The 11,716-nt window shown below is 40.4% G+C and overlaps 1 protein-coding gene and 1 pseudogene across 7 annotated transcripts in view; one reads left to right on the forward strand and one right to left on the reverse strand.

Moving 5' to 3' along the window:
* The window catches only part of Pak1 (p21 (RAC1) activated kinase 1), a 140,353-nt gene extending 133,899 nt beyond the window's left edge, over positions 1-6,454 (forward strand). For all 7 annotated transcript variants that reach the window (XM_070034937.1, XM_070034940.1, XM_070034944.1 and 4 more), the window contains 2 exons: positions 213-350; positions 5,113-6,454. In XM_070034937.1, the coding sequence (XP_069891038.1) occupies positions 213-350; positions 5,113-5,199 (225 nt within the window). In that variant the 3' untranslated portion in view covers positions 5,200-6,454. The remainder of the gene's footprint in view (positions 1-212; positions 351-5,112) is intronic.
* A 2,236-nt stretch (positions 6,455-8,690) lies between these two features.
* Positions 8,691-9,149, reverse strand: LOC138836163 (ORM1-like protein 2 pseudogene; annotated as a pseudogene).
* Positions 9,150-11,716: the final 2,567 nt, after the last annotated feature.

The raw sequence follows: 11,716 nt of genomic DNA on the forward strand, positions 1-11,716 counted from the left end.
GTCATAGGTACTATTTTTATAAATAAGGAAGTTAAAAGTTGGGTGGCAAGCACATAGTTATATGGCTTTTAAAGGATAAACCTGATCCTTACATCATATTCTTTCCAGAATGTCACAGTTGCCTCTTTATGTCCTCAAGCATTCAGCAGCTGACCATCTTTCAAGAGAAACCCCAGTTGAGCCTCAACATGATTCTCCATTTATATTGCCAGGCCTTGTACCTCATTGCCACCAATGGGACCCCAGAACTTCAGAATCCAGAGAAGCTGTCTGCTATCTTCCGGGACTTTTTAAACCGCTGTCTGGAGATGGATGTGGAAAAGAGAGGATCAGCTAAAGAGCTCCTGCAGGTAACTATCCATTGTCAGGGAAGCACCTAAGTAATCACTAACTCAACTTTTTCTAGGCTTCTCTCTTCACGATCACACTATATTCCTAATTCTCTAACCTTCATCCCTGGACCTTTTTGTCACAACAGTCTCTTAGCTGTTACAGCTTATTAAAACTACACATCAGGTGGTTGCTGGTGGCTCATGCCTATAATCATAGTTACTCAGAAGGCTGAAGTTTGAGGAGCATCATTCAAAACCAGCCCAGGCAGGAAAGTCTCTTAACTCTAGTTAAGCACCAGAAGACCCCACAGAAGTAGAGTTGTTGCCCAAGTGATAGAGCACTAGCCTTGAGCAAGAAAAGCTCAGGGCTGGGAATGTGGCTTAGTGGTTAGAGTGCTTGCCTGGCATGCATGAAGCTCTGGGTTCAATTCCTCAGTATCACATAAACAGAAAAAGTCAGAAGAGGTGCTGTGGCTCAAGTGGCAGAGTTAAGGGACAGTGCCCAGACCCTGAGTTCAAGCCCTGGACTGGCAGAAGGAAGGAAGGAAGGAAGGAAGGAAGGAAGGAAGGAAGAAAGGAAGGAAGGAAGGAAGGAAGGAAAGAAGGAAAGAAGGAAAGAAGGAAAGGAGAGAGGGAGGGAGGGAGGGAAAGAAAAGAAAAAAAAAAGAAAAGAAAAAAGATCTCAGTGACAGCATCCAGGCCCTGAGGTGTAACCTCAGCACTTAGGAGGCAGATGAAAATAGAGTCGTAAATTCAAAGCCAGCCTACATTGTATGCCTCCAAAACACAAGGGCTACAGAACACTGGTCTAGTATGTACAAGGCCCTGAATTCCATCCCTGGCATGGCAAGAGTAAGTAAAACTTCCTATCTATCTCCTAGAGTTGGTTTAAAATTTACTTCCTGAGCTCCTATTGAACTTTGGCTGTATCTTTAAGACATCTTTTGTTTTGCCTGATTAGTCTGGCAGACTCGGTTTGAGTCTCAAGAAGCAGCTGTCTGAGGAGTTAAATTAGATTTTCAGACATTTTCAGCAAAGCAATGCAAGCTTAGAGGGTAGTTAGTACAGCCTTTGGAGTGTTCACAGTTACTTCATTGGAAACCTCAGATGTTTGCATTGATATTCTCATTTGTAAAAGTTATAAAGAACCTCGAGGGAGGTTAACAAAGAAATTTAAAAACTCTCATCTAATCCTGAAGTTACAGAATGGTTTTACATAGCTGCAAAAACTACCTTTAAGGTGATCATATCATTTGCATTCAATATTCATGTTTCATTACAATTATTTCTAGTGTCATTTTGTTAAAATTATCTACTGGTAATTTTGTACAAAGTATTACTATTAATCAGCTTTGTGGTAGTGATTTATCTGTAGGCCTGCCCTTTCACTTACTTTTGCATCATGAAGCCCAAGAGTAACTGAACAGAGCCAGGCAGGGTGGGTGCACACTACCCTGTGTTAGTTATGAATATGTCTGTCTTTGCACTGGGTTATAACCTCTGTTTTATTCTTCTCTGTTTTATCTCAGACCCAGGATCTGACTCAGATTAGGTACTTAGAAAATTGAGATGAATTGCTTTAAGTATTTTTCTGCATTTTAAATAGCTCTTTGTATTTGAGGCTATTGATTATAGAACACTGACCTATTAGATGGGGGATCAGGGTTCTACAAATGTAGATCATTAGTGTCTAGGATCCTTTGGGACTGAAAAAAAACAGACCAATATAAAAATCTCCTTTGCCTTTCATGTGAGTTGTGTTGTAGAAACACTAGTCATTGGGAAATGTACCAAGAGTATGCTAAGCCTGTGATTGGTGAAGATATCACTCTTAACTACCTACCAAATTATAGTTACTGAAAGGTAACTAAATTGCAGTTATTGAAAGATTAGTGACTCTGGAGTTCTTAATAATGTAACTAATCATTACATTATAGCTTACCACATTTTAAATATTTAGCACTTGTATGTATTTGCATGCATGTGTGCATGAACGTACATATTCTTTACAGCAATCCACTGAATTACAGATTTTGTAGTTCCCATTTTTATAGTGAGGAAATTGAGGATAGTAATTTTTTCAAGATTACATAACAGAGAGTGTTGGCTCTTGTATTTCAACGTGTATCTGGCTCTCAGTATATATGCTTTTGGCCCCTGTTCTATAGGCTCATTCAAAAAGTGTCAGAACTGGAAGATTTATGGGGCTTATCTAATTTACTTTGTTCAGAGAAACAATTGGGGTCTGGATTACTGCTGTGTCAACTCAGAGGAGAGTTGTAGAAACATGATCTGAAAACTTTGGCTTTTTCACTTGTCTACATGGTAAATACTCAAAACCAAAGCTTTCAAAATGTTAAATCATGAAGTTTTCATATCTGTTTCTCCTGTGAAAATACATGTATGGACATAAATACAAAGAATGAGATATTGCCATTTCTGTCTTCAAGATTTAGCCAAGATCTTTTGTTCCTTTCATAGTAGCTTCTTGTCTCATTACCTTCTGATACTTTACCTCTGTCCCAACTGAAGATGAATCAACTTTCAGTAGAGAATGTTTGTATGTGTATCTCTATTTGTGTGTCTCTACACATCAGTTATGCTAATTATTTGAGTTAACTAGTTATGCTTAAACATAGCATTTGCTTTTCAGTTTCTTGGTAGCCATACAGAAAATGAAGTGTTATAGCTTATATATTCCTATATTTTTTTTTATCAAATAGAGGAAATGTCCTACATCTTCATGATGCAAAGCTTTTGCACTAAATGTGATGAGGCTTTGAGTTACATAAAGAGGTTTTTTTTACATTTTTACATAACCCATTTACTGAAAATTTAGATGTAATTTTCATACTATGTTTTCTCCTAAATGGTATTTTTTTTTTTTTTTTTTTTTTTTTGGGTCAGTCATGGGGCCTGAGCTCTGCGCCTGGGTGCTGACTCTCAGCTCTTCAGCTCAAGGCTAGTGCTCTACCACTTTGAGCCTCAGCCCCACTTCTGGCTTTTTCTGCTTCTGTGGTGCTGAGGAATCGAACCTAGGACCTCATGCATGCAAGGCAAACATCTACCACTGAGCCACCTTCCCAGCCCTCTAAATGGTATTTTTTGAAAGTTAAAAGGATCCAGACACCAGTGACCCACGCCTATAATCCCAGCTACTCAGGAGGCTAAGATCTGAAGATAGTGGTTCAAAGCCAGCCTGTGCAGGAAAGTGTATGAGATTCTTATCTCCAATTATCTCCTGAGTTCAAGCCCCACAAAGGACAAAAAAAAAAAAAAAATTGAAAGGATACCCCATGAAAATGACTTGGGCAAGAAGAGAACTTTAAAAACCTTCAGTGGATTAATTGGCTTTAATGGACTAAAGCATAGCATAACAGATTACAAACTAGGCACACAGTAAGTAGCATGTGCCTACTGTTGCAGTCACTTGAGCCCAGGAGTGAGTATAGGATCAGCCTGGACATGAGACCCTATTTAAAAATAATATTTATATGTAATCACTTAATCACAATAAAAAAAAAAAGAACCTCGGGGAAGGGAGGGAGGGAGGGGATGGTAGGGGAAAACAATGGAGGGGGTAACAATGTTCAAGAGGAAGTGTACTCATTACCTCACTCATGTAACTGTAACGCTGTATAGTATCTTTACAATAAAAAAAATAATATTTAAAAAAGTAACAGAAGCCAGGTGCTGGTGGTTCATGCCTATAATCCTAGCTACTCAGGAGGCTGAGATCTGAGGATCATGGTTCAAAGCCAGCCCAGGCAGGAAAGTCTATGAGACTCTTATCTCCAATTAACCACCAGAAAACCAGAAGTGACACTGTGGCTCAAGTGGTAGAGTACTTGCCTTGAGCTGAAGAGCTCAGGGACAGCGCCCAGGCCCAGAGTTCAAGCCCCACAGCCAAAAACAAAAAGCAACAGATTTCCAGATCTTATTATTCTGATTATCACCATAGTTTAGTCTTACCTAATAAGAATTAGAGTTATATAATCTGAACTTTATTTTATCTTCTCAACATGTCTGTGGGATTCAGCTTGTTGTCAGTGTTCAATCATTTGTTCATCTTCTGTGTAATTTTGTCTAATACCATATGAAAGTAGCACTATTCATTCTTTTTTTTTTTTCTTTTGCCAGTCCTGGGACTTGAACTTGGGGTCTGGGCATTGTCCCAGAGCTTCTTTTGCTCAAGGCTGTCACTCTACCACTTGAGTCACAGCGCCACATCTGGCTTTTTCTGTTTATGTGGTACTGAGGAATGGAACCCAGGGCTTCATGCATGCTAGGCAAGCATTCTACCATTAAGCCACATTCCCAGCCCCACTATTCATTCTTCTATCCCTTGAAGAGTAGAACATTTTGTGTTCTTCTCAGTTACTGTGATGGTAAAGTTTCTATGAATGTTCTTGCATGTGTCTTGGTGATTTTGTAAATTTATTTCTCTTAGAATTACTAGGGTATAGGGTAGATGAATGTTTACCCATAGATAAGTGCCAGTTTTCCAGGGTGATTTGTTAAAGAGCTATCCTTTGGGTGACATTGTCCAAAAAGAAATGTACTCTTTACCAGACTTACGTAACTGGAACCCCTTTGCACATCACCTTTATAATAACAATAAAAAATATTTTAAAGGTGAATAAAGAGATATCCTTTGATTTTAAAGGTGATCTGAAAATCTCAGGCAGCATCTGGTATGAACACAAATGTCCTTATGTCTTATAATGGTTGCTAAGGAACAATGATAGTTATGCTTTTTACTCTTGTTTTTCTTGTCTAGCATCAGTTCCTCAAGATTGCCAAGCCCCTCTCCAGCCTCACTCCATTGATTGCTGCAGCAAAGGAGGCAACCAAGAACAATCACTAAGATGATGCCCACCCTAGCCTCATAGTGCCAAGCCGTCTGTGAAGTAAATGCTCATTTCAGAAATTCCAAGCCCTGATGCCCTCTTCTCCTTGCATTGCTTCTCCCATTTCCTGGTCTAGTGCTCTCAAGACTTTGATCCTTGGAAACCATGTGTTCAGCACTGAGGAGAACTGCAGCTGGATGACTAACCTGACAAAGGCCATTTCTAAATAAGGGATTTCCTTCCAATTAGTGGTTTACATGAATAAACTTTGGACCCCTATTTCTACATAGCAAAATCTCAACTGCTCCCATTGCTTAACCCTTACAATCAATTCTTAACTATATAAATTTATAGTTGGATAACACTGTCAATTTACAATCTGTTGAGATTTCTTTAGTGCTTGTTTTTTTTTGTGACCAAATAGCCCAAAACACCTCATTGTACTTGAAAACCAGAACAGCTTGGGAATGCCATGGGGTTTGATAACCTGCCAGGGACATGAAGTCGCTTAATTTCCTGGACCATGACTTTGGCGCAGCTGATCCTGACATAGGAGACCTAACACAGTTTTCTTTGTGTGTGCTTCTAGCAGCTGTTTGAGAGGACCTTGACCCAATAGCGCTCCCCATGCTGGTTTTTTTGTTGTTGTTGTTTTGTTTTGTTTTTTGTGAAATGGTCTTGGCTATGTAGCAGCTTTTGATTCCCTGCCTCCCCTAGGCTGCTGCCCCCATTCTGTCCTTGTTTATAACACTGAGCTGTTTCCTAGGGCACATGCTGACTGAGAGCAGTGTGAAAAGTCAGGAGGGAAAAAAATGCAGCTACTTTTAGAGCAAGCTGGGCATCGGCACCTGTCCAGCTGTACTTGTGTGACATTTTAAGAACTCAGCCTCTTTTTCCATCTGGAATAAAGAACTGAAAGATGTAACTCAACTCTTCCGGTGGCCTAAATATTTGGGTCAAAAGAGTCTGTAAAACTGAGACTATATTGTAGTTCAGGATGAATCTGATGACCTGAGATGAAATACTATCAGTTACAAGGGGACCCTGTTTTTTAAGATGCATGGCCAATCTCTCTAAAAATGGAAATGCTTATTCTAGGTGTTGGGGATGTTTGCTACCTCCTCCTATCTTTGTGGTTTTGGTCCTTCCACTATGGTAGGATGCCTAGCCAGCATTGTGGCTTGTCACATCAGCCCCATTGACTACCTTGTCTTGCTCTGAGGTACTGCTGCCTCAGTAGCACGAGTTTCTAATTCCTTCAATAAAAGGACATGAAAATACTCTATTTGCAGTATGTCTTTCTTCTTTCCCTCCTTTTCTGATTTTTTTTTACATGAAATAACAGTGGTTCTTCCTGAATCATTTGAGATTAAGTTGCAGATAAGATGCCCTAATATAGACCTTAGTATGTATTTTAACACTTTTACCTTAAATATAAATTAAGAGAAATGGTCCCAAAATACATGTGCTATTTAAAGAATAATTATAAATATCACATGTATTCACCATCCAAATCCAGTAATGAAATACCGATGTTACCTAGAACCTTCATGTTGCCATTCCCTTTCTCATTTCAGCCCCAACTCCAAAGGGTAACTACCATTCTTTTAGCAAAAGCACAGTCTTGTTCTCTGTACTTTTATCCCGTTCATAGGTAATTTCACAATCAACTTGAATTTTACCTGTTTTAGAATTAAACATTTTTTTCCACTCAAAATTGTTTTTAATAGCTGGGTGCTGGTGTCTCAGGTCTGTAATCCTAACTACTTAGGCTGAAATCTGTGGATCATGACTTAAAGCCAGCCTGAGTAGGAAAATCCATTCTGTGAGGCTCTTATCTCCAATTAACCACTAATTGGCTGGCCAAGTCCTGCATTCAGGTCTCAGTAACAGCACACAAACAAAACTATTCCTTTTAAAAATTCACCAAGTGCTAGGCATGGGTGGCTCATGCCTGTAATCCTAGCTGCTCAGGAGGCTGAGATCTGAGGATCATGGTTCAAAGTCAGCCCAGGCAGGAAAGTCTGGGAGACTCTTATCTCCAGTTAACTACCAAAAAACAACAAAAACAGAAGCAGAGCTGTAGTAGAGTGCTCACTAGCTGCCTGCACAAAAGCTCATATATAGTACCCAGGCCCTGAGTTCAAGCCTCAAGACTAGTACAAGTAAAAACAAAAAAACACAAAAGGTAGTTTCACAGAGCTCCAGCTCATTTATTATCTTTAAGTGCTTGTTTGTTGTTTTTTCTGTTTTTTGGTTTTTTTTTCTGCTGGTAATGGGGCCTGAACTCTGGATCTGGGCGCTGTCCTTCAGCTCTTCAGCTCAAGGCTAGAGTTCTACCACTTGAGCCACAGCACCACTTCTGGCTTTTTCTGCTTATGTGGTGCTGAGAAATCAAACTCAGGGCCTCATGCATGCTAGGCAAGCACTCTACCACTGAGCCACCTTCCCAGCCTAAAAGAGGAGCTTTTTAATTTGTCAGAAGACTAATTCTCTATGGACTGGGCCTTCAAAGGAATTGATTTGCTTAACGCAGTCAACTTTGTAGAGTTATGTATGTACCCACAAGTCCTAAGTTTGTCCCTTTTTTGTTATCTCCTTTCTCATTTTGTAGATTTAGTTAACTACCATTTAAAACAATCCTTGACTTTTCATTTTTTTAGTCCAAACACTGATTAGATTACTCCTTTAAGTATGAGAAAGATACAAATGATCAGATAGCTATTGCTTTGATTTCAGGCTAAGGAAATAGGAACTGGCTGTGTGAGTTGTGAGCTGAGAAATCTCTCCTATACACTAAGGCCTGTGTGAACAAACATGCCCCATTCTAGATTTCTAAATCATTATTGTGCTGTCTTGAGCAAAGTTCTCCATGATAATGTTAACAATGTTCACTAACAGTGATCATTGAAGTTAGTTTGCTTCTTATGGGAACTGTTGGACAAAGGACCTTATTCTACAGAGGGAGTTTTGTTTTTTGTTTTTTTGTTTGTCAGTTGTGGGGCCTAAACTCTGGGCCTGGGCGCTGTCCCTCAGCTCTTCAGCTCAAGGCTAGTGCTCTACCACTTGAGCCACAGCGCCACTTCCGGCTTTTTTCTTTTTGCTTATGTGGTGCTGAGGAATCGAACCCAGGGCCTCAGGCATGCAAGGCAAGCGCTCTACCACTGAGCCACCTTCCCAGCCCTGAAAAAATTTTATTCTGAGGAAAATACACAGCAAGACAGAACAAGAAGGTGGTAGGGATAAGGAAAAATGTAATCTCCAAACAAGCTACCCAAACATGGATGGCTTCCTGTTACACAGGGTAATTTGGCCCTTAATCTAATCTGCCTTTCCTGACTCAACTAAACTTGTTTTTAACAAGAGCACCAATTTCTCATGCATCTGCTTTCTGGGAGTTTGGGAAAGGTTCTAAGTTCCCAGAATGGAGACGTGAAACACACACAAAACACATTAGACTTTGTTCCAGTGCCTTCTCTATGCCTATGAAGTTGCTTCAGCCCAGCCTTCAGTATTTGTTGATGCCAAAGAGACAAACCCCATGGAATTGTGGTAACTTAGGCAGCAGTACACTGAGCAAAGTAGTGTTGATAGGAAATGACCTGCATCATACTAGGTGTGGCAGCTGGCCAGTAGGTAGAGTGCAATAGGAGAGATGCTGAGGAACTTGTGAGAAGTAAACTGGAGCCCATGGTCCATCTGTTCCCAGTGTGTCAAAAATCAAGCTTTTGCTTGGTCAGGGGTCTGTCTCAAAGGGTATCCTTTTCACTGTATGTAGGAAGACATACATTACCAAGTTATGAATGATGTTTCTCAGGGTCCAGACAACAGGAATGCTGAAGAAAGGGATGCTGAATAGAACCGCATGCAGCAGGTCTACCAAGATGATGTAGGCCAGCCAGATGCCCTGACTATTCATCATTGGAGTGTTGGGATTTACTTTACTGTGTGCCACCCCCACATCCATTTTTTTTCCTCTGGGGCTTGCTCATCCTCACACTCTCCTGGCATGTCAGCAGCCAACAACCTTGTTCCTTCTCTCCACTGTGAGGCACTGCAAGAACTTGTCTGCAGTTTCTGGTTGGGCTAAGAGACCTTACACTTGCTTAGGGCAGCTGCTAGCTTTGGGGACCTGTCCTAACAGCTGGATTTTAAAATTCCCACAGAAATTTATTAAGTACATTATTTGAAATGACAGACATATTTGATAAGCTCTTTGGTATCCTCTTTAATATTGTTTTGCAAAACATAAGTTTGCCCTGCATATTGCAAGACCAAGAGCAATAAATAGGACCAGGCCATCTTTACTCAAACCTAAGACCAAAAACTATAGCTTATTTTACATTGATAATAAGATATAATGGAAAAAGACTCCTAAGCCATCAGAATAGGGTTTCAGACAGGTGCATATTACAAAAGGTTGCTTAACACTTTGATTGTTAATCTCAGAGGGTGCTGACAGGATAGTCCTGGTATGTCAAGATTAAGTGAGGGTCCCAGAATGCAACTCTGGAGGGTAAATATTTTAAGGCTCACTCAACTTGTCTTCCTTGTCACACTATCACCAATCCAAATCACTAATCTCTCTGTTGTAGCACCATGGTTACTAGGAGACACACTTCAGGGAAATCAGTGAGGTCAGAAAGGATTCAATCTAACTGCTTTACTCAGTTTAAGGGTTGGTGGGTGAGCAATTTCCTGGGGTTAAATTAACCAACTGGTACTGATAATAGATGAATCTGGTATGGCCTAGTCAAGTAACATGTAGATCATAAAATCTCAGCGAGATAAAATAATTATTATCAGTGTGGCTAATATTGTAATAAGAGGTTTATTGAGAGAGAAACAGAAAACACAGGAGGAGATACTGGGGGGGGGGCTGCTGGTGAGAACAAGTGAGAATTATTAAAGAAGGCTTTTAACTGTAGTTTCACACTGAGAAAGTAGTTAACCAGGTGAGAGATGGGAGTTCGAAGCGAGTATGGCATTACGAATAGCATGATAAAGACACAGGACCACGATTCATGCTTATAATCCTACCTGCTTGGGAGGCTGAGACCTGAGAATTGCATCTTGGAACCAACCTGGATACAGAAATCTTCAAGGCTCTTACCTGCAAATAACCAGCAAAAGCTGGAGGTGGAGGCATGACTCAAGGAGTAGACCACCAGCAATAGTGGAAAAAGCTGAGTTAGATCAAGAGCTCTTAAATTCAGTTCCAGTAGCAAGATACAGGAGAGTATAAGAGAACATTTGAGAGGTTTAGTTTGGTTTCAGTATCAGTGAAAGTGGAAGAGGGAAGGTAAAGATGGAGAACAATTACAATGCAAGATTGGACTCTAGAAATTTAAACATGAACCTTAAGGAATAAGTTTTAAGCATGGTCAAGTTTGCATTTCTAAAAAATCATCAGGTGCTGTTTGAAAGAATTGGGGAGGAGTGAACGGGAAGTAGTTAGCTTCTTTGGGAGTCTATTGCAGTGCCCAAGTGGCTGGCACACACTGAGCTGAGTAAAGGTGTAGTGGGCACTAAAATTCAATCAGAGTAGGAGAAATAGAGTGAACAAAGTATTACAGTGAGCAGAATTTAGTCACTATCAGAGAGAGAGAGACCACAACTGAATGGGAGGTATCAAGAGATACTAGTTTCAGATGTCGTCATTTAGAAATTTGAGGTCACTGAAGATAGAAATTTGAAATGGAAGGACTGATTTATGTTAAACTTTACAGAGTGTAAGGTATTTGTAGAGGAATTTGGTGAAGACATCTAATCTTCAGTAGGATATAAGGATCTAGAGCTCAGGAATGAGGTCAGAAACATCCCAAAGCCTCAGATTACAGGGTTTTTTTTGTTTGTTTTTAAGGCAAGATAAAATGGTAAAGGAGGAGAAAGTGGAAGAGGAAGAAAATAAGAAATCTATGAGTAATTTGTCTACAAAAAAATGTTAATGTGACAGGTGCCAGTGGCTCACGCCTGTAATGCTACCTATTCAAGAGGCTAAGATCTTAGGATCACGGTTGAAAGCCAACCTGGGCATGAAAGTCCGTGAGACTCATCTCCAATGAACCACCAGGAAACCAGAAGTAGCACTATGGCTCAAGTGGTAGAGCCCTAGCCTTGAGCTGAAGAGCTGAGGGACAGTGCCTAAGCCCAGAGTTCAAGCCCCATGACTGAAAAAAGAAAAAGAAAAAAGTGTTAATGTGTGAAATGAATAACAAAAACAAAGCTTATACTTAATTTATTTTTACATAAACCAAAACAGACTACATCAGCTATGCTTAGAACTTATTCAGGGATCTGAGGCCCTGGGTACTCTCCTGAGCACCATTAACCCTACCAACTGTGGGGCTCTGTGCCTAGGCTGAGGTCTGGGTTCAGTCCATGCTTGATCTGAGACAACTTCCATTGTGACCACATGTGGTCACACCCACATTTGTCTGTTTTTATTTCCCTGTCTGGCCAAGCCCATAGTATGCAGAGCCACACCCACACAATGCCCCGCCCCGCCCACATCATGTTGGGCCACACCCACAC

Source organism: Dipodomys merriami, unplaced genomic scaffold (assembly GCF_024711535.1).
Source record: "Dipodomys merriami isolate MVZ:Mamm:240054 unplaced genomic scaffold, mDipMer1.0.p SCAF_25, whole genome shotgun sequence".
Classification (NCBI taxonomy): Eukaryota; Metazoa; Chordata; class Mammalia; order Rodentia; family Heteromyidae; genus Dipodomys; species Dipodomys merriami.